This window comes from Gymnoscopelus microlampas, assembly GCF_963454915.1.
Source record: "Gymnoscopelus microlampas genome assembly, chromosome: 1".
Taxonomy (NCBI): domain Eukaryota; kingdom Metazoa; phylum Chordata; class Actinopteri; order Myctophiformes; family Myctophidae; genus Gymnoscopelus; species Gymnoscopelus microlampas.
This window is the reverse complement of record NC_139962.1, coordinates 37,883,824-37,910,177: the sequence shown is the minus strand read 5'-3', so window position 1 is coordinate 37,910,177 and position 26,354 is coordinate 37,883,824. Positions and strand designations below refer to the sequence as shown.

The 26,354-nt window shown below is 40.8% G+C and overlaps 1 protein-coding gene across 2 annotated transcripts in view; it reads left to right on the top strand.

The window, feature by feature from the left end:
* The window catches only part of adamts7 (a disintegrin-like and metallopeptidase (reprolysin type) with thrombospondin type 1 motif, 7), an 87,915-nt gene extending 63,962 nt beyond the window's left edge, over nucleotides 1-23,953 (top strand). Inside the window, exons 22-24 of one of the 2 annotated variants that reach the window (XM_084065668.1) lie at nucleotides 1,007-1,153; nucleotides 5,088-5,250; nucleotides 22,575-23,953. In XM_084065668.1, the coding sequence (XP_083921794.1) occupies nucleotides 1,007-1,153; nucleotides 5,088-5,250; nucleotides 22,575-22,684 (420 nt within the window). In that variant the 3' untranslated portion in view covers nucleotides 22,685-23,953. Of the gene's footprint in view, nucleotides 1-1,006; nucleotides 1,154-5,087; nucleotides 5,251-22,530 lie in introns of both variants that reach the window. The other variant, XM_084065667.1, reaches the window with a different exon arrangement.
* The last annotated feature ends 2,401 nt before the right edge of the window (nucleotides 23,954-26,354 follow it).

Here is a 26,354-nt window from a genome sequence, read left to right as displayed (position 1 = left end):
AGGGGGTCATTCCAAATATCACTGAAACCAATCTTACACCAATTGGCCAAAGGGGCGCGCTATAGCAATTTTTTGAAAATGCAAACTTTAAACAGGCATAAGTCATGCCTCGTTTGGCCGAAAGTCGTGAAACTTGCTTACACTTGTGCCTTGACTCATGAGGAACACATCTATCACTTTGACCAGTAAGCTCCGCCCTTAGATTGTCCGCAATTTTGAGCAGTTTGAAAAACACTTAAACCCAGGATTTTTCAGCTATTTGCGTGAAACTGTATCATCTGTGTGAGCTCCTTTTTCACCAGTTCAGGTCTGTTGGTCCAATGGCTTCTCTCTAAAGCATCTGCCTGACAACCGCAAGGTTGCCTGTTCAAGGCTCACTTCATGCAGACTTCATTTAAAGTGCATTGCAAACAACATGGCTGTATCAATGAATACCTGTGCAGTTGTTAAAGATAACATGACATGCTTATTTGAGAGTATGTTTTTTCAATGTATGACATACTTCATTGTGAAAATAGCCGATCTACAATCTCACAACTTTTCAGATAGCAAAGTTTTGTGAGCTTGTAGATCAGCTACTTTCACTAGTTTATTTTCCGAGGAGACGTACAATTTCTCTATCGGTAGATGGTTAGGGAACCAGTGATCTAGAGTAGTTAGCAAAACAGAGCCTTGGTCCATCAGGGATGGAAAGACTTATATATATCAACAGACACTACCAGGGCTATCATATCTGTAGCTCAATGAGAAGAAAGGCAGCCTATGAGTCCGGAGGTCACTGGTGGGACATGCGGACTGGGACTTTAACTACTCATGTTACTTTGGATAATAAATCAGAATCCAGATCTTTTATTCCTGAACATTTTGTATTGAGTTATTCAAACTTCATATGTGTGTGTGTGTGTGTGTGTGTGTGTGTGTGTGTGTGTGTGTGTGTGTGTGTGTGTGTGTGTGTGTGTGTGTGTGTGTGTGTGTGTGTGTGTGTGTGTGTGTGTGTGTGTGCCAGTGTTCTGAACTGTGCGGAGGTGGTGAGCAGCAGCGCATGGTCCCTTGTCCTGAGGAAGATCGATGTGACACTGACCTTTTGCCCAGCAGCATTCAGTCCTGCAATATCCAACCTTGTGTACAATGGATGACTGGCTCTTGGGGACAGGTATAGTCCACAAGTACACACACATGCAAGCACATAATCCAGTATTGTGCTCATAGATTTGATGAAATATTTATTTTCGTATTAAAGACTGGACCGAATACAGTAGACTTACAATTGACAAGGACTGTAAAAAGCTAGGTCTCAAATTACATTTCGATTCATAATACATCGTAAAAATGATGCTGCAATTCAATAATAATATATGTACAGCCTAGCATGTTCTGTTTTCTAATGACCACTATTTCATTTAAAGTCAGGGGTTGCTTTTTATTGAAGAAATCCTACACATCAAATCGTCAGACAGAATTGATACGCTATGTAAAATGATTAAAAATTCCATCCAAACCGTATTTACAGTGTCTCTAAGAAAACTCTCAACCCTTAAAGGATCACTTCACCCATTTTCAATCTTATCTTCATACAATTGGTTGTCAATAATGCTCATTATAAGATGGCACCCTTACCTGTCTACTCACTGTACATCTCATGGTGGACAGTTCAGAAGCCTACCTAGCAATGACATAATCAATGTAGATTCAAAGCTTATAGAAACTACAGCCTTTCTCTTAAAGTTAGCATGCTGAAATAGAAGCTATTGTTCTTGCATTAATGAACTAAAATAGAAAGTTTGAAATGTTGTTTGAAATGATCAAACCTGCCTATAAATGATGTCACCGGTAGACAGGTTTCTGAACTGTCCACAGCCCTCCTCTGAGAGTAAGTAGACAGAAATGCCATAATGAGCATCAGTGAGGACCAATTATATAAGGTGAAAATGGGTGAAGTGGTCTTTAAATTCAATTCAATTCAATTCAATTTTATTAAAGTGTCAAATCACAACAAGCTGTCTCAAGACACTTTACATGTAGAGAAGAGACCCGACAATCCCACCCTGAACAAGCAATTTTTGCGACAGTGGCAACGAAAAACTCCCTATTAACTGGAAGAAACGTCAGGCAGACCCTAGGCTCTAGGGTGGCGGCCTTCTGCCTCGACCGTCGGGGGAAAGAGGAGAGAGAGAGAGAGAGAGGGAGAGACAGAGGAGAGACAGAGGAGAGACAGAAAGAGATACAGAGACAGAGGAGAGACAGAAAGAGATACAGTGCAAGTAGTAACAGTAACAATAGTAGCACATATAATAGTGTAAGATATATATGATAGTATAATATAGTACAGCAATAATGTGTATGTAGTATATAATGGTATAATATAAGAATGTTAAGATAATATACAGTATATATAGTATAGTGGTATAGTGTAGTGTAGTAGAAATCCATGGTCGTGCTCCATGGAGAGGCCCGGTCCGCAGTCACAGTCTTGAGCCGTAGCTGGGGGTCCGTAGTGACAGTCCATGGACCTGCGACGTGGGAAATAAAAGAAACTCTGTTAAATCAACTACTAAATCAAACCACCACGTCTCATGGTGCCTCAAATCTCATGCTGTTCAACACCCCGTGCAACCTTACATTTCATGCTGTTCAGGCAGTAATTACGGGACCCACACTCATACCTCTTTGATTTGTTCATCCTTCCTCAATCCTCATGACTCACAGCATGTTCAAGGTTCAAGGATTTCTCCTCCCCCAGAGTTAGAAAAGCAGACAAGATAAGAGTCATGTTACATGAAACTTTTCAACATTGGCAAAAGGTCCTGTTGGGGTCTTTATGGTCTTTTGCTTGAACTAAAGACTTCTAAAAGTATTTGATCTGTATATGGACTACAACTAAAGTATATCTTATAACACTGCATAATCAAGTACCACCTGTCATAAAGTTAAGAAACACCAACCTGTTCCTTATAACGAAAAAGATGAAGGAATTGTCTAACAGGGTGTTTCATCTTAAACTTACAATTGTGTTGTAATTGTACTGAATTACACATTAAGGTCTGCTGTCGTAAAATTGATCAGCCCCGCCTCAGCACCTTCAGTATCGCGCTTGAAATACATTTTCTGTAAAGAATTATTTAGTTATTAGTAATTATTTGCAGAAGCACATATATAAGCTGAACGATTTTACACCAAAATCAATGTCGAATGTCGTCACCAGTCATCATGCTGATATTTTTGGCATGGTTTTGGCATGATACTGTACACACACTTTCAGGCTCTGTCTCACACTCACCTTGGCACATGCCACAGGGATAACAATAACATACAAAACCACTGCCTATAAACAAGCACTGATTGTCGCCGAGACTATGTTTTGCACCCTGTCCATCTGTCCATCTGTGAACAGCTAATCTCCGGCACCGTTGGCCCGATCGACATGAAACTGTGCACACACACTCCCTGGATGTACTGTACTGTATGACCTCTGCCCCAGATTTTTCACATCGGCCTGTTATAGCGTCACCAGGAGGCAGTTTTGCGAAAGACATTTTTTTGTATTACTCCTGCAGATTTTGTCCAAACATCATGCAAATCGGAACACACATACACAGTATAATTTAATTTAGGTAAATACATTTAACCCTATTAAGAGCCACTTAAAATAGTATTGCCGTTACAACTGTTATTATTATCTGTATGGATTTATTAAGTAGTGGCAATATGTCACCTTCAAGCTACATTATTATAATCATTGTAATCGTTATAATTGTTAGCTTTTAGCTATAGATTGTTTTATTCATTTTTGGTCGACTTGCTCTATTTTTTAACTAAATCTATTGTGAATTCAAATTATCATATTTTTCCAAGGTTATAAGGTATATGAATATAATGTGTTTATTTAATTGGATGTTGGGTGCAATATCAGTCTAGCAGACATAATGTGGTCAATCTGTGCCCCCAATTTATTTCCAATTTACTTTCTCATTTACTGATTCATGGACTGATTTTAGACTTCTATTGTTGTCAATGCAATATTGCTGTTGTCTTGCTCTTGTTTTTCAAAATGTCTGAGTCAGACAGACTATCACTGAAGTGATGACCTTCAAGCTCATTTACATGACAAAAGCCATTATCACCCACACGGAATCTTTGCCACCAAAGCAAGAGAGCAATAGGTCATCAATAAATGTGAAACTATTCAGCCCAAATAATTAGTGTGCGTGCACACACACACACACACACACACACACACACACACACACACACACACACACACACACACACACACACACACACACACACACACACACACACACGCACAGTTTCTTACTCTAGTAACCTTTTTTATGTGTTACAGTACATGAGGGAAATCAGTACAGTGCAAAAAATGGCAATTGTACTGGCAAGACTTTTCAAGCTCGTACTGATTTCTCCTATGTGAAGTACTGTAACATATACAGTAAATATACTGTAAAGCTGGACTGTCAGGTCTGCACACTTCCTTTAAAACAAGACACAGACTCTAATAACAGTGTGGCCTCCCTGTCCAGTGTTTACTTATCAATGGCAATTTATGGTTCATTGCATGTTCATGCAACAAAGCTGCGTCAAATCACAATGCAGTGTTAAGTAACAAAGCTGCACTATACAGGATGTATATTATTGGGGGGATTTTTTTTTCTTCTTTTTTCTTTGCAAAACTTTTTTTCCCCCCCAAAACAATACATATCATCACGAAAACGTATCGCGATATATCGCGGGACGATATATCGGCACACCCCTATAGGCTATATTTAATACTGTCCAACTTCCAAATTCGTCATGAGTTTCATGTTCTATTTATCAGACATTTCCTGTTGGTACAGTGGTACTGTTTTGTGAAATCACACAGCATGTAAAGCAAGTAAAGCAAGTAAAATTGGCAGAGTTTTGAGGAGCCAGATATATGTTTGTAGATACAGTACAAACATACTGTACATGCATGCATGCATGTACAGTATGTATGTATGAATGTATGTATGTATGTATGTATACATACATACTTACTGTACATACAAAATGATTGATGTTTAATTCCTAACCCAAACCAATTCCCCATGTAGTGTTCTGCTTCTTGTGGTGGTGGTGTCCAGAGACGGCTAATCAAATGTGTCAATACCAAGGCAGAGACAGAGGAAGAAGTGGATCAGGCCAAGTGTGACCATGAGCCCTCACCTGAGAGCATTCAGAAGTGTAATCTGTCAGAGTGTGAGAGCACTCCCACTGGTGAGTAAAGTCTGTTTAAACTATTTATTTTAGTTCAAGGACACTTTATTTAAGTGTTTTGTTTGTGCCTCATTTGACACTGTAGAGGCAGCACACATTGTAGAGTCACAAAAAAAACATTGATTGGGAACTGGAATGACATATGCAACAATGGTTTGCAACCAGAAATGAACTCACTCTCTTTGTTATGGTTTTGTTACATGCCAAGCCCTCAGTACACCATGGCTCTTTCTTCAAAGTGGACAAACCCATTGCAAATTAACTAGCTCTGAACAAAACAGAGCTGTGTATTATGTGCACAAAAATAGAATATGATGCTAACTATATGGGCTAAATGTTTTTGATTATTTAACCATGAAGCTAAAGGTGTATTAGCCACATAGTTTTTATACATTACAAAAATCAGTTGCACACACACAGTATGAAAGCAACCAAATATTGATACAGAATATTAAATACATTGGCACAGCATAAAGTTATAATTCTAAACACTGATTTCGTATGCTCTTGTCGTACAGGTGTCAATTAAAGATGACCTGTTTGAGCAATTCATTTACATTATCCCTAGACCAGGCTTTTATTTGTGTAGGGTCCAGGAAATTGCTTGCTTCCACACAGTGTACGTGGTGTGTTTTTCTCAGTTAGGCGTGCCAAATAAGGTTGTTTGCTTACAATAAATATGCAATTATTTGACATATTTATACCTGTGGTTTCTCTCCTCTTTTTACCAGCGTGCAAAGCACGCTGGTCTAAGAAGAGACTGACCTACTAGTCATCCATGTGTTCGACATATTCGCGACATGTTTTAAATCATTGGCTGTCCTTTAAGCCAATGGGGATACTTTCCCATACTCTGAACGGGCGGTCTCGTCCTCCCAAGCTATGGCCTAGCAGTGTTGCCAGATTCTGAAAGAGAAATAAGCAACAGGTCTAAGCCAATGGGGAGCAGTGTTGCCAGATTCTGCGAGACAAATCAGGAACCAGGTCTATAAAAACAAGCCGCGCATACACGGCACACACACACACACACACACACACACACACACAGAAAAAGAAAGAAAAAGAAAAGAAAGAAAGCTGGTATACATGACTGTGTGTCATGTCTTGTTTTCTTATTTTTCTAACAATTATTGTAATTAAATGTTACAGGGGCTTTTGTGCTCAGTGCTCACTAATCTCTGGCCGGTCTGGCCACATTTGCATACAGCTCAAAGTAACTGACAAATAACTCTGCTTGTTGGAGGCAGGCAGTAACGTTCTTTGCCTGTAAATTAAAACTGAACTGTGTGTGTGTGTGTGTGTGTGTGTGTGTGTGTGTGTGTGTGTGTGTGTGTGTGTGTGTGTGTGTGTGTGTGTGTGTGTGTGTGTGTGTGTGTGTGTGTGTGTGTGTGTGTGTGTGTGTGTGTGTGTGTGTGTGTGTGTGTGTGTGTGTGTGTGTGTGTGTGTGTGTGTGCGCAGTTGCTATTCTTAATGTAATCCCTGTGCTCCCACAGCACATCATTTTGCTGGCTGGGAATTCCCAATGTCTGTGCCAGCCTCATTTTCCGGACTCCTGATCTTATATATCACATTCAACATGTTTACAGAACGTTATTGTTTATCGGTGTGGATGCTCACATTATTATCGTTTATATGAATCTTTATTGTTATCATTCTTGAAAATGTGAGACTTATTTTGGAGACGGTAGGGGGGAGAATAATTATGATTTCTGACCAAAACATGTATACTCAGGTTTTTGAGTAACACTCGAAACACAACGTATATAAAAGTGTTTCCTTATTTCATGCCTTAACACGTGCATGTAAATGTACTGATTGCCAAACTGACCATGATCATGTCACATGTGCTTACATGAACAGTACTAGAACAGTGTTGGTGTATGTAAGAGATTTGCTGGAAGTTATAGATATCTCCAAAAATATGAAGAAAATAAAATCTGCAAATCCCCATATATGGATCGCTGATGTCATCAATATGACATAATAGTACTGACATCATAGCCTATGATAATATGTACTGTGAAGTACTCTGACAACGGGTACAACGGGTAGTCTGTCAATGGGTACAATGGTCACAACGAGTATGGCATAACCGTAGGGGTATGCTTTCCCTATGTACTTCATCATTCCTAATTGGCATCGGCTTAGTCAGTTTATCAACTTGACCTGATAAACTGAAATGAAACAAGACTAAGGGCCCTATTCCAGGTTCAAGTTGCTAAAGCCACTAATCTCGGATTTAGGACTAGGCAAGGGGCGTTCCCCCGCAAAGGTTGCTATTCTGGGACACCTCCCTTACCCGCTAAACACCTGCACTACCCGTTACATTATGCATAGGTGTGGTTTGGGCACACGTGCGTGCGTGCGTGCGTGCGTGCGTGCGTGTCATGAGTGGGACTGTGACATGTAAGAGGAAAAGGAAAGACAGAGGGGAGCACCAGAGGAAGAGGAAAATTGGAGGGAGGTTAAGTAGACAAAGCCTCTGTTCCCTTGGTTACGTGTGATGGTCACCAGATTCCCACAGCTGTTGGAGAACACAGTAAAATCCAGACTGTTATTGGCACAGCTGGTGCTAAGTGGCAGGCGCAGCAATGTGGCAAATATCAAGACGGGCAGCGAATGTGTTGAACTTTTGCTTGGCACACTCTGTATCGTGAAATGAATCGGCACACCCCTATTTATTTGTCTCACAGGTAAAATAAGCCATCATGATTTTGTGGAATAAATAAGTACCTCATAAAATTATTCCATTAACACATTTGAGTGGCCAATTGAAACACTTTAAAGACATTTTGATCCGCCTTTATCGATGCGTTGTTACTGCACTTAGGCTTTGCAGGGCAGAATATATTGTCCAATCCACTTTATTTATAGACCTACTAAAGTGCTGTACACTCAGTAAAACAAATAAATGCAAAAACAAATACCAAGAGAAAAACAATAAACATTCGGAAAACACATAGAGGGCTCTATTCTTGCCACTGCTTTACCCGCACCCGCTGCCCACTACCCGTGAGTTACTGCCCGCTACCCGTGAATTACGGATAAGGGTGCTGTCACTGTCCCTAAACGGTATTTTGTTGTTGCATTATCCCCCAAATTGCTATTTTACCCACACACGTTTGGGAAAGCGTATAGCGGATTCTAAAACCTCCCGCTATGCCAAATTCGTTTGGTAGAGTGCACCTGCAGCAATAGACATGTCGGCCAGGGCGCACAACAGCACAACATTCAACATTCCCTTTCTCCTAATTCTCAATGAATTTCTGTGATTCTATAATCTGCTGAAGGGAGAGTGTCAATTCCTTGTGTCAATTGTGTTAATATAAGATGATAGTCTAATAAAAGAAGACAATTTGTGCGTCACGCAATGCTCTCCAAATTACACACTTCAGTTTTATTCATCGATTACGCAGGAAATAATGAACTGATTACAATAATATAAAATTCTCACTAATCAGTAACACGTAGGTGATACTTATGTCCATCAAATATGGTTGTATTGAAAGGCAATCAAAGGCTAGAGCCTATGGGCATATGGTGTCCAACGTTACGGGGCCTCAGTGCGGTAGCAGAGTTCATGTTGGAACATGAGCAGTGTTGCCAGAATTTGCGAGAGGAATAAGCAACCAGGTCTATGAAAACAAGCCCAAAAGAAGCGACTATAGGCCACATGAGCACCTCAAACCTATATATGTTGGCTACTAAACAATGTGCATATTTATATGTTGGCTATTTGAAAATAACTGATCTACAAGCTCACAACCGCAACTACCATCATTTACAAGCAACTGTAGTGCAGGTGTTTTGCGGATAAGGCAGGTGTCCCAAAATAGCAACTTTTGTACAGGAACGCCCCTTGCGCCACCTTAAATCCCCAAATAGTGGATTTAGCCAGTGTGGCTCTAAATAGGGGCCAGAGGGTGCAGCACATAGACACATTACCAAACGGAAACAGCAGCTCTCAGGCTGGATCATCGAAAGCCAATGTGTACTAGTGAGTTTTCAAACACTAGGTTTGAGACACTCTAACATGGGCTGGAAGAGCGTTCCACAGTTTGGGCGAAAATTATGGATATAAGTAGCCTGGAACCAGACGAATCTGCCAGTGCAAAAAAAAAAAGCCCTCTGTGATTTGTGTCTGGCACCACTCCGTTGTGAATCCATTTCCTGCTCCCGAAGTCTGGGGTGACCAAACAGGGTCCAGTATTCAAATAGAGACTGTAATTGGTAGTTGGTTGTAGGTCTAACCAATTGCGTGCAGAGCCATTGTTTTGATCCCGCCCCTTGGGGAAAAAAACATCCTCATAGAAGCACCAGACTCATATCCACGCAGTGATATAGTCTGGCCACGCGAGGCTAGGATATAAGGAGCAGAGTGGCCACTAGGGGCCGCTAGTTATGGACGTTCCACAGTGACGTACAGTAAGCATATAGTAAGAGAGTAGAGGAAGTCAACTTAAGAGCACAGGAATTCCCACGTCCCACTGCCCAATGTGTTGTTTACTGTTCCACAAGGGTTGGGAGCAGGATGGGGATGGGGTTAGTGGGTGAGTGGGTCAAAGTGTGTGTGTGTGTGTGTGTGTGTGTGTGTGTGTGTGTGTGTGTGTGTGTGTGTGTGTGTGTGTGTGTGTGTGTGTGTGTGTGTGTGTGTGTGTGTGTGTGTGTGTGTGTGTGTGTGTGTGTGTGTGTGTGTGTGTGCGCGCGCTTGCACACATGAACGTGGGTGGGTGTGTGAGTGAAGGGGAGTTGCACACAGGAAATGCTATGTATTGAATTGCAGCTGTGACATTTGTACCCTACTGATGTCATGGGTTTTCTATGATCTGGGAGACACTGGAGATGCTGTGAAACGGAGCTTTTGTGACTCGAGATGAAAGTTGCTTGGTGTGGTAGGGTAGAACAGTGGCTTGGTTGCTGATGATTATCTGGACTCATTTTATGGCATACTTTAAAATATAGTGAAATAATGCACTTCATTATTTAGTTTTTTATAACCCTGTGTGTAGTACAGTATGGCTTATTTTTTAAGAGAAAATGTCATCAATATTCTTAATCATTTTTCCTCTTGTTGATCTGTGTTTTCTGTGCCATATCCATATCCTTTACTTTGTAATTTGAATATTAAGCTGTTATGCTATTTAGTCACAGAATGACAGGACTAATTATCTGTCTATATTGAGTCACAGCATCACAAGTTTAAAACTGCACAAGGTCAATATAATATTTGCTTCATAATATTGGCTGGCAGCATTATCTCAATAAAACCTTTGTATGAAGGTTTCAGTTCTTATGCATTTCTTATTCTAAGTCTTAAACTGAAGCTATGGACAATATTCACAGCAGACATTTTGACGGGTACATTCAGCTGAAGTAATAATGCTGTTAATTGTTGGCGTGTTTCATTTAGGTTCTTTTGTATGCCAGTATGAAGTTATAGGAGCTGTCCATCACACACAGTAACACCAAGATTAACGCAAGATTATGCACATTAACACTTGTGTGTCTAAGAGCAATAGGGCATGGTTTTCAGTGGTAGAGTCATTCAAGACAGGAGGTCTGGCATATTATCTATGTATCTAGAACATGCATTGCTGAAAACTCATCTTAAGAACGATACAGAAAGGAATTTGGTATTTTGTCAGTGAAATAATAGATAACAGGCTATTCTGTTGGATCATTAGTTTCCCTGTTGACAACTGGTTGACATTATAATTACCTGAACGGTAGCCCCGTCTGTGACATCCCCCTCTGCTGTAGCTCTGGGACTCAGTCACTAAAATTCGGCTGAGGGGCTGACCGTTGTTACGGTCACATCTTGCCTTTTGTAAAGGTAGTCCCAGTATCCTATTGATGTCTCTTCCATTTGATCTGGAAAAAATAATTGAAACAACCTTTTAACACTAGCATGACTGGGGTTTCTTCATCCCACACACAGCCTGAAAAACTGTCTTTTTGATCCCCAAATCAAGCGATCCTATTGGTTACTGTCTCCCCTCTGTGCTCCAGACCAACTGACACCTTCTCACCCACTCAGTGGGGGGTTCCATTGTCTTCTAAATAGCTATTAACATTCAATTGCACTCTGCTCAGTCAGTTAGCTCACACACATTATGTTGTTGTAGGCAGGCAGAAACATTATAAAATAGTAATTTAGTTGTAATGGTAACTGCAGATTCTTTATGTAAAATCTTTATAAAAAAGGGTTAGGGTTCACACATAGTTGGGACCCCCTCTATATTGTATAAAATTGTGTTTCAGATTAAACCTTTTTGTTTACTTGGTCTGCTCTTTTTTCCCTCTACACCTATACCTCTTTGCCAAAATGATTAAAGATTATTAATAATTAATAATTATAGCTTGTAGATTGGCTATTTTCACAATTTTAAATTGTTTTAAAATAATAATAAAAAAAAGAACATACAAGGTTTCCATCCAACAGCGACAATATATAGCCTATATATGGTTCTGTATCAGTATATGAGTCAGTTTTAGCAGATTTCATTCTAATTGGCTAATATGACTGCCTATGAATTTCATGGCCTGGATAGGTAAACCTGGCCTGGCGGAGATATGCCCTGTTGTGCGTAGCAGAACAAGAGGTGAACTTAAACGAGGACTGGCTGCGCAGCAAAAACGTCTCAAACTATGTCAAACTGTCACATTCTAGCTGAAATAAACTTTCCATTTACATCATTGCTGACAAACGAAGAGAACATGGATGTTGTTTGCAAAATGATTATTTCTTGTCCATTTGTTTGTGAGGTGAGGTCACAGCTTCTCTCTACTTTTGTGTGAAAAAAGCGCACAAGTGAACACATCGTATGTTTCACACATGTGCTCAATCCTGCGCAAAATATCTTATTTACAAGCCTAAAATAGTCCCTGCGTGACAAGGTCTATGCAGATCTGCTCTTTTTCGCTTTTCGCAGCTTCGCAGTGAAAAGGGAATTTTTGCATAAGCATCAGGTCTATGAACATTTTACTGCATGCGTTGTATCTGTCTGAGTGTGTGCCCTGATACAACAGTGAGGCATGAAGCAGTAGTGTGTATTTCTGTGTTTTATGTTTTATAACGTAATCATTTATATCTGCAAAGTAACTGCCAACTAAAGTTTTCAAATAATTAAAAGTATAGACAATTGCAAATACTCCAGTAAAGTAAAAGTAACAGAACATAACTTTGGTTGATTTCAACCAAAACTAAAAGTTTTAAAACTAAGCATGTTGTATTTTCTAAGAATTGTGCAATGGTGCCATTTCATTCGTTTTTACCATTACCATTATAATGTAATTATACATATAATAATAATAATAATAGAAATATGTGGAAAAACATAGAGCATAGAGCGCTGGCTGTTCAGAGCGCATGGCTGCGCGGTCTGCGGGGGGTCTCGAAGGTGTTAACTGTTCTTAAATGGGGGAGTAAGGGTGAGAGCGGTCAAATTAGCCAAAATATAACGGCTGGGATGGTATATATGGGTCTGATTTCATATTTATAATAAGTTTCAGAAAAAAACAAAAACAGAGATGATTTGTATCAAATAGTTAGGAAAATTCATGAAAAGGGAATTTCCTCTGAGCTTCCTGAGAGAAGTTAATCCACTTTAAATTCTCAAAATCGTCCAGATTGACCGGCTAGTCATGCAAGTGTTAAATGGGGATTTTTCCATCCATGTTACATTTGATGCAGCCCGGCAAAAACTCTGAACTTTGACCGCTTGACCGTTTCGCCAGTCGCCCCCATCAGTCGGATCTTAACCATACGTGACAGAGTCCCGGATCTACAGCGGAGTGGGAGGTCACAGACGGGGCTACCTGAACAGCTCACTATTGTCTTTAACTGAATCAGGGTGTCAACTATATAGACTTCCGACACTTCTATAGTATGGTTGAAATTGCTTGCTATACTGTATACAGTGGTGCACTGAACAGTGTGCAAATGCAGTGCACTGAAGAGTACAGTACGAGCATTTGTCCACTGCTCAGGCAAGGAAGACTTGAGATCATCAGTAACTGATGAATATGTAGTATCAAAACATTTATTTGTGGATATTTGGCACATTTTGGGTGGCAACCTACTGTTTACATACTTATTGAAGGTAAATAGTTTTTTGCCTTTTTTCTTTTCTTGAGTAGTGTGCGGATTCCTCACCTTATTCTTAAGAGGAAACGGTTATGTTTCTCTGGAAATCATACTTTGAGATAGCATGAGACACTACAAATACCTGTGTTATAAGTGAAATGAAATCCATTAGCTACAGCATCTTCCATTCACAGCGTTAAACTATTCACCCACGTTCCACTTCCTGCAGGAAAGAGTGGGCTTTTACTTGATTTCTTCCCCAACCTGTCTCCTGCTTTTCTCTTCCAAGGTATTTGAAAAGAAGGAACAGACTCAAACAACAATGTAAAATAACAGATTTTCTGTGTTTTTCAGTTGAAAATAAGTAATTTGTATTGAGTACATGTCTTAGCATAAATAGACATTAGACTCCCGGCCACTCATATTCGAAGAGTAGCAAGAAAAGAATATCAGGCCATGAGTTCCTGATGAGGTGTAAAGTTACAGTTAACGGCTCACAGCCTTTGGCCGGAGCTGTTGTATCAATGTTGTACTTCCAACATAGGGAGTTTGTATAGGCACAGACCAGATGTTTAAAACATCAAATGGAATCCAAATTAAAGTGCTATGTGCGTTCTGTTTTATACATTTTGGTCATCTATCGTACCTGTTCACATTCACAGCAAAGGAGCCAGATGTTAAAAGGTTTATATTGATTCAGAACACACTGTGTGCACACAAGAGTCAGACAAAATGCCATATCTACCCATCTGTATGTGTATCATGTTGGAACAAAAAAAAATTACATTGAAGATTATTTTTATTCTTCGTTTTTACAGTAGATAGGAGCAGCGGCGGACTGGCCATTTGACGTACCGGGCAAATGCCCGGTGGGCCGCTGGCCCAGTGGGCCACTGGGCCCCCAAAATTTTTTTTTATTTTTTTTTAATATTTTTGCTCCCGTTTTAGGATTATCTTGCTACCATAATTGACGGCCACAGTCATGGAGTGTACACGAGTGTATGTGCTCAATTGCCAAGCAGACACATGGCCCAACTAACTCCACATTTTCCCCCAAAATTCCTCAATATTCTGCCTGTGACACCAGCTGCTTCGCATCCCATCACTGTACTTGCAGGATGTACAATTAATATCAAACGCATTATGCTCCAATACTTATGCAAATCACTTCGCCAACACAAAATTCACGTCCGGGTGTTTCTTTTCACCAGCCAATCACCTTTCACGTTGCCACGTCCGTTGCCACGTCGCGCTGACGTACGCTAAACAAGCGCTGCCGTGCGCACAATGCAAACGAGCCCAAAGGCGCGCAAAAATAAGCCGACCATTGCTTACACACAAAGTCAGACCTGGCAACGCAGCCTACGCCAATCATGTGTGAGAGATCTACAAGCTATGGGGCAAAGACGCCACCGTATCTTAGCAACAACTACAGCGCTCACTCTCATTGGTCGTGTCACGCTAAGAGCAGTCTCCAGACAATGGCATCGCAGACAGCTTGCTGTTACTGCTGTAGCCATCACAGGCAGTTGCAGCACGACGGACAGGGTGCTGTGATAGCTGCCATGTCGCTAACGCTAACGTGGTTGTCATGCCTGCAGCGGCTGTGCAATCACTTTGTCTGTCAACAATGCACGTTCGTGTGGTGAATGTCAATATTGCTGCTCAGTTCGTCCATTGTAGCTGGTGTATGTTTGTGTGTGTCTTCTGGAGAACTATGTAGCTCCACAGCAACTACAGTAACTAACGTAATGGCAGGACCGCCCCGTGCAACGCATGTTAGGCTGCATTATGGTCATGTAGTAATTACAGATAATTTCGCTCTGATTAGAGCAGTGCTTATCAACCCTTTCACGCCGCCCCCCCCCCCCCAAATACACGTACTTGATCTGGGACCCCCCCATTCTGTTTGACTCCGTTCCACAAGTAAATATTGTGAAAATAGCCGATCTACAAGCTCGAAACGCCTCACGTTGAGAGGCTTTGTAAGCTTGTAGATCGGCTATTTTCTACATGATTGCCTCTTTCTTACATTCTTTGCCAATGTGGCCCATGTTTTCATAGTATAGTTTGTTGACTACTTCTGTTGCAGAAATGGCCATTTCCTTTACTTTCGTTTTTTTATTGTCTCCGCCAGGCCGAAAGGCATGGCGCAAGACTATGTTTCACCCCCTGTCCGTCCGTCTGTGATAGCTAATCTCTCACATCGTTGACTTGATCGCAGCAAAATAACAGCCCGATGTGGAGAGTCAGTGAGAGCTGGATAAACGAGGTAAAATGTGTCAAAAGGAGTCTGTACGGCTGTCGATAAATGAACACATGACGTCGGTGGGAGAGGAGATATTGTGTCTTTTGGACAAACAGCAGCGTGGTGCTGATGTTTGTTGTGTGTGAAGCAGCTTAATGTCAGAGTGTTTGTGTTGGAGCGCCTCAGTGCGGCTGCAGAGTTCATGTGCAACCTCTTCCAGAGAGACACAGAGACACTAGAAACTCTGCTGGGGAAAAAAAACACTGCTGGGCATTGACTTTCATATGGACATTGATCTACACACTGCAGGTATATCTGCTACACACACAACATCAAACTACACACTGCAGGTATGATGCAGCGTTTGCATTACAGCCAGCATGCCAGCGTAGTTCCCATATGGTTTCAAGGTGGGCTAAACCATATGGACCCCATGTCAGCAATGTCAGCGGCATCCACTTCAGTCCCAACTGCGATGCCCATGCAGGCTATAAGTAGCTTCTACCTGGCCCTTAGGTGGGCCCCAACTAGCCATGTTTATGTGGGACCAAGGCGGGTCCTAACTGGGTTTGCCCATGCAGGCTTTAACTGGGTTCTACCTGGGCCCTAGGTGTACCCTAACCAACCACAGTGCAGTGCCCATCGCTCCAATTGTTGTGACGTCAGGGCTCTCAATACTGCACATTGGTGGAGGAGGAGGGGCCGCAGGGCGACCGCACACATCGCTGAACCAATGGTAGCCCACGGATGTTTCCTCTGGGGATTTACAATCTGCCCCTCTATGCCACATGACCGAGCCACGGCCCCACTGACCCCCATGACGCTACGCCACTTATATGAGTTGCCAAGTGGCCGCGGGCGCAACGTGGGCGTGGCGTGGGCAACTAGACGCGAGCCCCCGCGTAGCGGGGGCGAGCTTCTAGTTACGCTAATTTCCGGGTCGCGCGGCCCAATTATTAGTTATGTTAATGTTTGGGCTGGGATGCTTTCCAGCAGGGGCCTCAGTGCAGCTGCAGAGTTCATGTGCAGGGCTGGGCTGAAGCAGTGAAATGCCCCCCCCCCCAGGAAAATGAGGGCAGAGAGACATGATGGGAGTCGGATTCGAACTTAAGTTCCCACGAGCATGTGATTAGTGCACTTTCTGTGCCACCTGGCACTAGCCTGGCATTGCCAGACTAACCATGTGTGATCACTAACACGTTCCCCACGATATCATTCAGCACAAGTACATTTTCATACAATGGTTTATTTATTAATGTGGTGTGGCGTGTTGATTTAGCTACGGTATTGCAACTGGCATTGTCCTCTACCATCTATTCTTTAAAAACATGTTGCTAGCTAGCTGATTTAATTCAGTTTGTGGTAGGCCTACAACTTACCTCTGTCAAATTCTTTATGTTCTGGACTGAGAGCGATTGGGGGTTGGGGGAAGGTGTCTCTTTTTTTCATCGATGGACACTCTCTTTCTCTTTTTTCTGTTGCACCAACTTCTGAATCTGTTTCTTCCGAATGTTTCCGCTTTATGGCCGGTTGATATTGAGTCCTGTATTCCCTGAATGAATCGCTTCTTGCGAATTCGAGATGATTTGTTTACCTGGCGCTGCAATGCTAGATCGAGTTCATCCAGACGTTGAAATACATCGTTGGGTTCCCATTTTTTTGGGGGTGTTACACAAAATGCCATGATTTCTACAGTTACTGTATCTTTGCAAAGACGGCAAACATTGTTAATATCCGCAGAAACAGACATTGCTTCCCGCTCGTGTAGAAAAGGATCATACTTGTAGTGGTATCCACATTGAGACGAGCTGTGATGAGGTCAGATGTTTTGTTTACGCTGATTGGCTAGACGGGTTGTCTGTCAAGGCAAGTACTCCCGCCCACTATTCTCCCTGCCAATGGGCCAAAGTCCAGACTGATATCGTGGGGAACCTGTTAGTGATCCCACGTCATCAGTGCCAGGCTGCATTTACCCAACATAATTGAAGTGTCCTTCACAGAGATTAAATGAGTCACAGTTGTTGTTGTTGTTGTTGAATTGGTTGATTGGCGCTACAGGCCTTCTTTATGATTATATTGGTAATACTGAGGTGTTAAGGTGGAAGAGGAGACAGATACTGTATAACTATTTTGCATCAGGAAACAAAGTCTTGCTGTATAATGACAGCAACTGTTTTGGAGTTCTTCATAAAATCCTCCCTCTAGAAAAGCGTAGGTGAACAGTAAGATGTTCCCACTCAGGTATTTTGATCTGTACAACAGGCATGTTGTGACAGTTTGTCTGAGTCAACCTAGCCTCTACACCTCCGGCTCATCAAGAATAAAGAGAGTAACACCTGGATGGAAGGAACCTCATATTCACTGATGCTCTGGGTTGTCCATATACCACCCACTGAGCACTTCTTGGGTTTCAACTCCCTGACATTGCAGCAATATGAGAAAATAGCAAAAGAATTGCAATGAAATAACAATTAAATAGTGGGTAGTGATATTTGAGGCCCACATGATGCACTCGCATTGCAATAATGGGACAACTTTCTGAACAATTGCATCGCAGTTGCAGGAAAACTGTCCAAAATATGTATAAAATAAATTAGGGCTGGGACTTTAACTGATTAATTTAGATTAATTAATTACAGAAAATTAACGCGATTAAAAGAATTAATCGCAATTAAACGCGTTTGGTTTATGCACCACAGAGCGTCCGTTCTCACTGGACGAGTTTCAGGTGTACCGATCATACCAGTGCACCAACCAACAGCCAACACACCCCAGTGCACGCAATGGGACAAGAAGCCGATCAGACTGCTTTGCTTGGCCCAGTGGATGGGAAATTTAGATTTAAAAAACTCTCTGATGGAAGGGTGGATAAAAACACGGTTGTGTGCAGAACTATTTTTTGTTGCTTAAACTTATGTATTCACTCAAAAAATCCAAAATCTGTTTTAACTGAAAAGAAATTGCTTCTCAGGTCAAATATTGATATGCGATTAAACATGCGATTCATTTAGATTCATTAATTACAAAGCCTCTAATTAACTAGATTAATTTTTTTAATCGAGTCCCAGCCCTAGTATAAATACATAATAATAATAATAACCCTGCTAATAATAATTACTCATTGTGGGGTGAGTGCTACAGGTTGCCAGTCATTTAAAGAGATCCCTACTCGGAACACTATAATATTATGTTCATTGGAAGGTATGGCCAAGCTGGAGGTAATTCTGCTGGGAATCAAACCCGGTCAGTGCAATGATGGTGTTTTACCTACAGTACATGCCACCTGGACGTCTTGGGTCTTTGTATTTATGTTTTCACCAAGACTCCTACACTGTATACTATCATTCATGTTTTCCTAAGTACATTACTGTGTATAATTACAACTACTAGACCATACCCGGTGAAGGGCGCAGGCGAAAGTAGTTGCAAAGTTGGGGTTAATGCACGTCCTGTCGCGCGGTTTCTCCCCCGCGCGCGCCCCGTCGTGGCGCCCCCCTATTTTGGGGTACCAAAAGCGTGGGACAAAAAATTCCAAAACTGAAAAAGAAAAAAGAAAAAAATTCAACATTTCTTTTTTATTTTCCTGGGTGTTCCCCGGACCCCCTGGGGGCCCGCGCACCCCTGTGGAACATGGCGGACCCCTTCGGCTGTTTGTTTTAATATTATAGGAGGGTGTTGTGATGTATTTCATATAAATGTAATTTCAGTAATGCATTGAAGCTGGTATTGAGGCGGTACTAAAAGAGGCGGTACTAAAAGAGTATTTGTGGTAGTAGTTAAGTAAGTATTGTTACTCAATGTATTTACGTGAAAGTGTTTTTAATGACTTTATTAGCTTTAAAGTTTTTTTTACAGATTTTTAAGTATTTTTACTGTTTTTATCAACTTTTAGGTATTTGTAGTGTTTTTATCAACTTTTAGGTATTTGTAGTGTTTTCATCAATCTTTAAGTATTTTTACTATTTTTTTCAACTTTTCAGTACTTTTAAGTATTTTTACTCATGTTGAGTACTCTGAAGTATTTTTACTCAAGGTATTTGAGTATTCTCTCCGTCCCTCTCTCTGTCTCTCTCTCCCCATCTCCCTATCTCCCCATTTTCACAACGCATCGCGACGCATTGAGAGCTTGTAGATCGGCTATTTCCAATTGATTGCAACCTTTATTGTGAAGGAACGACCGGAAGTGCTAAGCTATTCAATTGCGTGTGACATAACACTGTGAGTTGCTACATCGTGATATTGTGTCACAGAAACCCAGCAAAGTCCCCAAAATAACACTGTTCAACGGGCTAATTAGTTAGCATTGATGACATTGACCACACTAACGTTCATACAGGTTGTTGATAAGATGTTTAACGTAGCCGTTTGAGTGACGACAGCTGCGTTGTGTAACATTAACGTTAGCCGCATGCTAACACTACCCGTGGCTTAGCTCCACACTGACGGCCCATTATAGGCAGCTGTTGCCTTAAACCCAACTAACGGCAACACAGTATTGGACATAAGCATTCACATACATGCTTTAGACAGTATTAGCAACAACCGGTAGTTTGTTTACATGGCGCGGGACGTCGCGGGTGGCAGCGCGCCGACATCCGTCGGGCGGCGCGGCGATGTTGGGGTAAAGGCCCCACTCCCAGGCGAGGCTTATGCTTGCGCTAGGCCGCAACTTCCGCGTGGCCGCTGCCTCGTCTCCTTCGTGTCTTGTGACATTTGTAATGGACAGAAATGTAAGTTGGGCTTGTTTGTGTGAGAATATTACCACATTGGTTCGAAATGTGTGCTTATTTCAGCATTTAGGAGGTAACTGTGCGTGAGCTGTGTGAAGCGAGCGAGCTGCTGATTTCAATGGCGGCCGCGGCGTGTGGAATTGTAGACAGTCAGAGTGGGCGGGGTCTCGGTGTTGCCATGTCGGCGTACTGTAAGCGCTGTAGGGCCAACGACTGGAAGAACGTTCATACAGGTTGTTGATAAGATGTTTAACGTAGCTGTTAGCCGTAGCATGCTAATTGCTAACGCTACCCAGTTGCAAATTTGGGGTTAATGCACGTCCTGTCGCGCGGTTTCTCCGCCGCGCACGTCCCCGCGCGTCCCCCCCCCGGCCCGCGGTCACCCCTCCCCACGGGCGTATATATATATATATATATATATCAGCACGGAGAATGGCGTATGCATGTTACTCGCCCGGCCCGGGCCGTCTGGTCATGTGTTTACTTTCCACAGAAAGAATTGTAGACGTAGTCAGAGAGTGGGCGGGGTCTGGGTGTTGCCATGTCGGCGTACTGTAAGCGCTGTAGGGCCAATGTTGGTGGTATAGGGTTCGTTTGGTTTGGCCTCGTTTTCATAGACCTCGCTGCTTGTTTCTCTCGCGAAACCTGGCAACGACGCATGCGCAGTTAGATCGGAGTCCCAAGACCCCATCCACCGTCAGGTTACTAGAATTATAGTAGGATAATCATGCATTAGTTTTAAATACAAATGCAGTTATGCTATTTTCTTTTTGAGTTGGTTGAGCCGGAGTTGGTTTGAGTATGAAAATGACATTCAATTTCCTTCTGCTCAGGGCAAATGTAATAGCATTCATGACAATACTACACTGTTTCTATCCGTGACTATAGTTATAACCATATGAGCCTTCTAATAAGAGGACATCTGTTCACTGTACAGGTCTATTTACAACTCACAGGAGTAAGCAAGCCATGTTCTCACCTGTTGGTAATCTGTCAGAGTAACTTTTTGTAAAACTAGCATGGTCAAGTAAAAAGAGCCATGTATGACTCTGTCCACTAACCACACCTCCAGCTATTTGTGTTCTCTTGTTTTGTATGTAGCTGATATATTGCACTTTTACCTTAGCGCTAGGTATACTCTTAGTTGTTTTTTTTAGAAGAGAATGCACTTAAGACTTCCGGTGATTAGTAGTTTTCTTGCATACCGATGTTGAATGCACTTATTGTAAGTCGTTTTGGATAAAAGTGTCTGCTAAATGACTGTAATGTAATGTTGTATAAAGGGAACACACGTATGTCTGACAATCGAGAGGGTCTCTGAGAGCTTTCGTCTTTTGCATAATAAATACATTGATTCTTTCATTTCATTTTCATTCCACTCTACCCTTGTGGGAATTCTATACTGAAGTAAGGTTAATTCCTGCCACGACACAAGGTGCAAAATAATTGTCATTGTTTTGTCATTAGAACAGAACTGTTCTACTGTTCTGTCATTGTTTCATTGTGTTGTGAAATTCATGCTAATGAGCTTTCTATGTCAGTGGTTCTCAAAGCGGTGTCCGGGAACCCCCGGGGGTCCTTGAGAGGGTTCCAGGGGGTCCCCAGAAAAATTTAATAATTTAGCATCAAAATAAAAAAATAATATTTTATACACTTTCACCGTATATACATCGGCTAGTTGAAAATAGCCGATCTACAGTACAAGCTCACAACGCGTCTTGACACCATTTGCCACATTTGTAATGTTTTTGAAACTTTATACAACATAAATCTTGTATGAGGGGTCCCTGACACAAAATGTAGTCAGATGACGGTCCACGGCCAAATATATACATTTTGGGGTCCTTGACATGAAAGTGTTTGAGAACCACTGTTATATAACTCTCTCTCAGGGTTGATCGGCTTTCAGTACACTACCATATATTCTAACCTTGTGCTCAGGGGGTTACAAAAGATTTGTCATTATTCTGTGTACTGACAGATAATTCACTATGATCCTGGCCAAAAGAAAGTCTCTGTGAGCGTCCAGGCAATTATGAAGTATTATGATACTTGACATTATAAGTCATTATAAAATGCTTTCTAATGTGTTCTGATTAGTCTCATAAATTCATGAGTTCTTATAACTATAAGCACATTACAATTCATTGTACGTGCATGCGATTGCTGTGTTGGGAAATTAATGCTAATGAGTTGTTTATGTAACTCTCTCTCAGGGTTGACATGTGTACGTGATAGACTTACACTCCGCTTCTGTCAGACTCTCCAGTGGTTGGGCCGCTGCCACCTACCCACAGTACGAGCACAGTGCTGCAAGACCTGCAGCCAGCGTTCCCGTGGCAACGCGCGTACTACTCGCCGCTGAGGTGACAGTACATTGGATCGATCCTAACACGAACTCTGTAAAGGTGCAATTACATGCTGTCACAAGGATAGCAGTGATTTGTTTTTTCAGGCACAGATAACATGTAATCATACACGTGAACCACTTGTACAGGTCATCCGGGTTTGAAAATGCCTTATACAATATTCATTTATATATCAGTCAGACGTATGTATGTGGGGCAATTATTTTGCTCATGTACGGCAGAGATATTCTACAGGGAAGAAAGGAAATCCTTCTGTAAAAACGATAGAAAAAACTAGATAGGAATGATTGTGAAACAATGATACATTTTTGTTTGCACTTTCTCTGTTGATAAACCTGTGGAATTGTATTTGTTTTCAGAGAAATGTAACTCTTACAGAGTAGCACTAAGGGATGTGGTATGGCTAGCTTACTAATTTAGCATGCAGTGATGGTTAGGGATGTAGCTCAACCAACCAACCACATGTGTACAATGCACTCATTTGATTGCAGCATAACATTGAACAGTATATTATGTAAGTTGAAAGTTAAATTACTGTAGTGTGTGTTTTTCTCCTAACATGGTACAAAACCAGTGCTATGCATCATTTATGAATACCTTTATAACAATAATGGTTTTAATAGCTTACGATTTCTATACAACCTTTATGAATCAGTTGAGACTGGCTCGCAAGGCTATGTCAGGAAGGGTCAAGAAACGCCTCACAATCTTAACATCTTGCCTTTTTTTATATATCACAAGGAAAATGTGAAAATGATGCTGAAAGAATAATATGGTGCTATTAGCCAAACAGGCTTCAAACTTATTTGGGACAGGTATTGGCAGGCCCAGTGCCTTATCTACTTGAATGTCATGTAATTGAATATTTTGCCACTTAATTTCCTCTAAATTGCTCTCTAAAAACAAGTATAATAATAAAGAAAAAAGAAAGAAGGAATGAAAAATAGTTACCAGGGGGTAGAGTTGTTTGGTAGATAGAGCAGTTTTAGACCCCTCCCCCAATAATGTCAAGTGGAAGAATAAGCCTGATATATGAATTATGTATGTTTTTTATATATTTTATGACTGTTACCAATTTATTTGTTTTAGAGGATTACAATTCATAAATGACTAGAATTATTATTTTTATATATTAGTAGTGTCGATTTCATTCATTTATGCATTAGAATTGGTCATATTTACTAATGCAAATACGTACACTACAGTAGGCTGCAATTCAGAGTTTGTACTGCAGGGATTTTATAATAAAACTGCTCATGTCAGAATGTGACCTCAAACTTTTCATAAGCACTTCCCAGGCAGCTGTGCATGTGTTTTTGTGGTATTCTCAAGTCCCTTAATGTGAGGATTCAGCCTTGCAACATATGTTCTTTTTTATGTTTTCTTGACTTTGACTATAGGTTCAGTATATAAAAGATAGAGATAGATTCTGTTTTCAAAATACTGCAATAATATACTAATTTGACTTTATGATTTCCTAATGACACATAATTGTACTACCGTACAAATATAAAAAGCCATGGTGATCAACCACACTTCACCAGATTAGAAACAGCGAAAGCTTTACTTTTATAAAACTATATAAATAGGCTGTACATAGTAGTAACCACCAGAAGAACATAATGAGATGTAATCTGATGAGTACAGACCATTATTATTGTTTGTTTTGTGTTTGATTCTAAATAGACTCTTCTAAATGAACGGTCTATTTAAACTGAACACAGTTTTACTTTATAGGCTATCACTTCAACTGGAAGCAAAGCCCTGCAGGTTAACATATATTTTAAGACCCATTATAAGGTGCAACTGCAGGTCAAATATTGTATATGGACCATGATATGCTCAAAATAAAGAATCACACCATTCAATATGGGCCTGTGCAAAACAGAGCTGTCTTTCTTTTGCACAGGTACCAATACAAATGCCATTTGGCACTTGTTCTTTTTTGTTTATTTCAAACTGATGTATTGATAGAAATAGAAATTACATTAGATTTGTTGTGCATCCTTCTGACTTCTCACCCTTATTTTCTCTTATTGTTAGAGAATGGTCATGTGGTTCAGTCGGACAGACGGTCAGTTGGTTGGTCATTCCATCCGTCTGTCCGTCCATCTGTTCAAAAGAACATATTTATAAAACTACTGGCTGGATTACCATGGACTTTTTTTGCATTTGGCCTTTACTCTAGCACCACCCCTAGGCCAAAATGTCTCATCCACACAAGATATCTCAAAATGTAATGGGTGCTATGCTGTTAAACTTGCAAAGTGCATTCATGCTCCCTGGAGAATGAACCCTACTGATTTTGGTGACCCCAATGGCCTTCCCACTTCTCTTGTGCCGCCCTTGACCCTGTTCCCCAGGCTGAGAGCGGCAAGCTCCAAGGTCAAGATTGTGTTGGTCGGTTCGAACCACTTTGGTCCGGTTGGGTGAGGCTAGTGGGGCTTTTAGACTTTTAGACTTATTTTTTGTTTTTTTTACAGATCTGTTGTGGGTTAGGGATTTCCCCCCCTATACATCTGAGTGCTTCTACGTGACTTGTACAGTGACATATGCTATACTGTTCTTTATATCCTAGTCATCCTCATTGCAATTAAAGGCTTTATGGGGGGGTTCTAGCAATTTCTTAACAAATATACATGTTTAACCCTTAATAAACCTCTTATAAGCGATGCTGTGATAGCATTTTGGGAAATGTTCTTTTTTACATTTTTGAGTAATGTGTTTATATTATAATGGCACATGAATGTTCATACATTGTCCTTCATACTCTAAATTAAAAACAAAATGACCGTAAACCATCTACATTATTTTATGGCAGTGCATTTATTACAGAAGGAAAAGTGGTTCATATTTCCAGTCCCATCATACTTAAAGCCAGAGGCTTTAAGTATGATGGAACAGACAAACCCTTACCCGACAGGGGGGGGTTTCACAGAGATGAGTGTTTGATTCAACCATTCAAAATATATTTCCCAATCAATTTGTTCACCCTTTTCTTTCCAGGCTCCTTCGCTCATATGGAGTGAATATGAAAGTAAAAGAGTAATTAACTATTACCTTTACATGCATCAAATTGAAAGTGCCAGTTTGACAGATTTACGAAAAACGACAACAAATACAGTATGTAAAGAAAGAAAAGTAAAAGGTTTGGTTATTTAAACATACTTAGAATGAATTATGTGCTTATTGTTATAAGCACGCATAAATATTCGCAACGCTTTATAAGACTAATCATCAGAAAGCATTTTATGATGATTTTATTTTGGCCAGGATCATTGTGAAATATTATTCACATTGTTTTAATACATTATAATTCTATAATGCATTATAATAAGTGTTATAATGCATTATGGTGTGATTATAAGTCAATATGAGTGGTCATTAAGTGGAAAATATAATTAAGTCTATGCAAGGACAACAAGCAAAACATTTCTGCCTACAACTCCAGGAATGTCATTACTTTATTTCAAAAAGAAAACAAAAACCACACAGCTCTATATACAGAATATTTGCACATTTGGTCCAAAGATCTACACACAGCATTAATCTATTGTCATGAAATCACATTCATCTTATTACTTAACTTAAAAACCCTTATAATGTGACTATAATGCATGATAATGCACTATAAGTATTATAATAAATTACAACTATGATAATTAAATTAA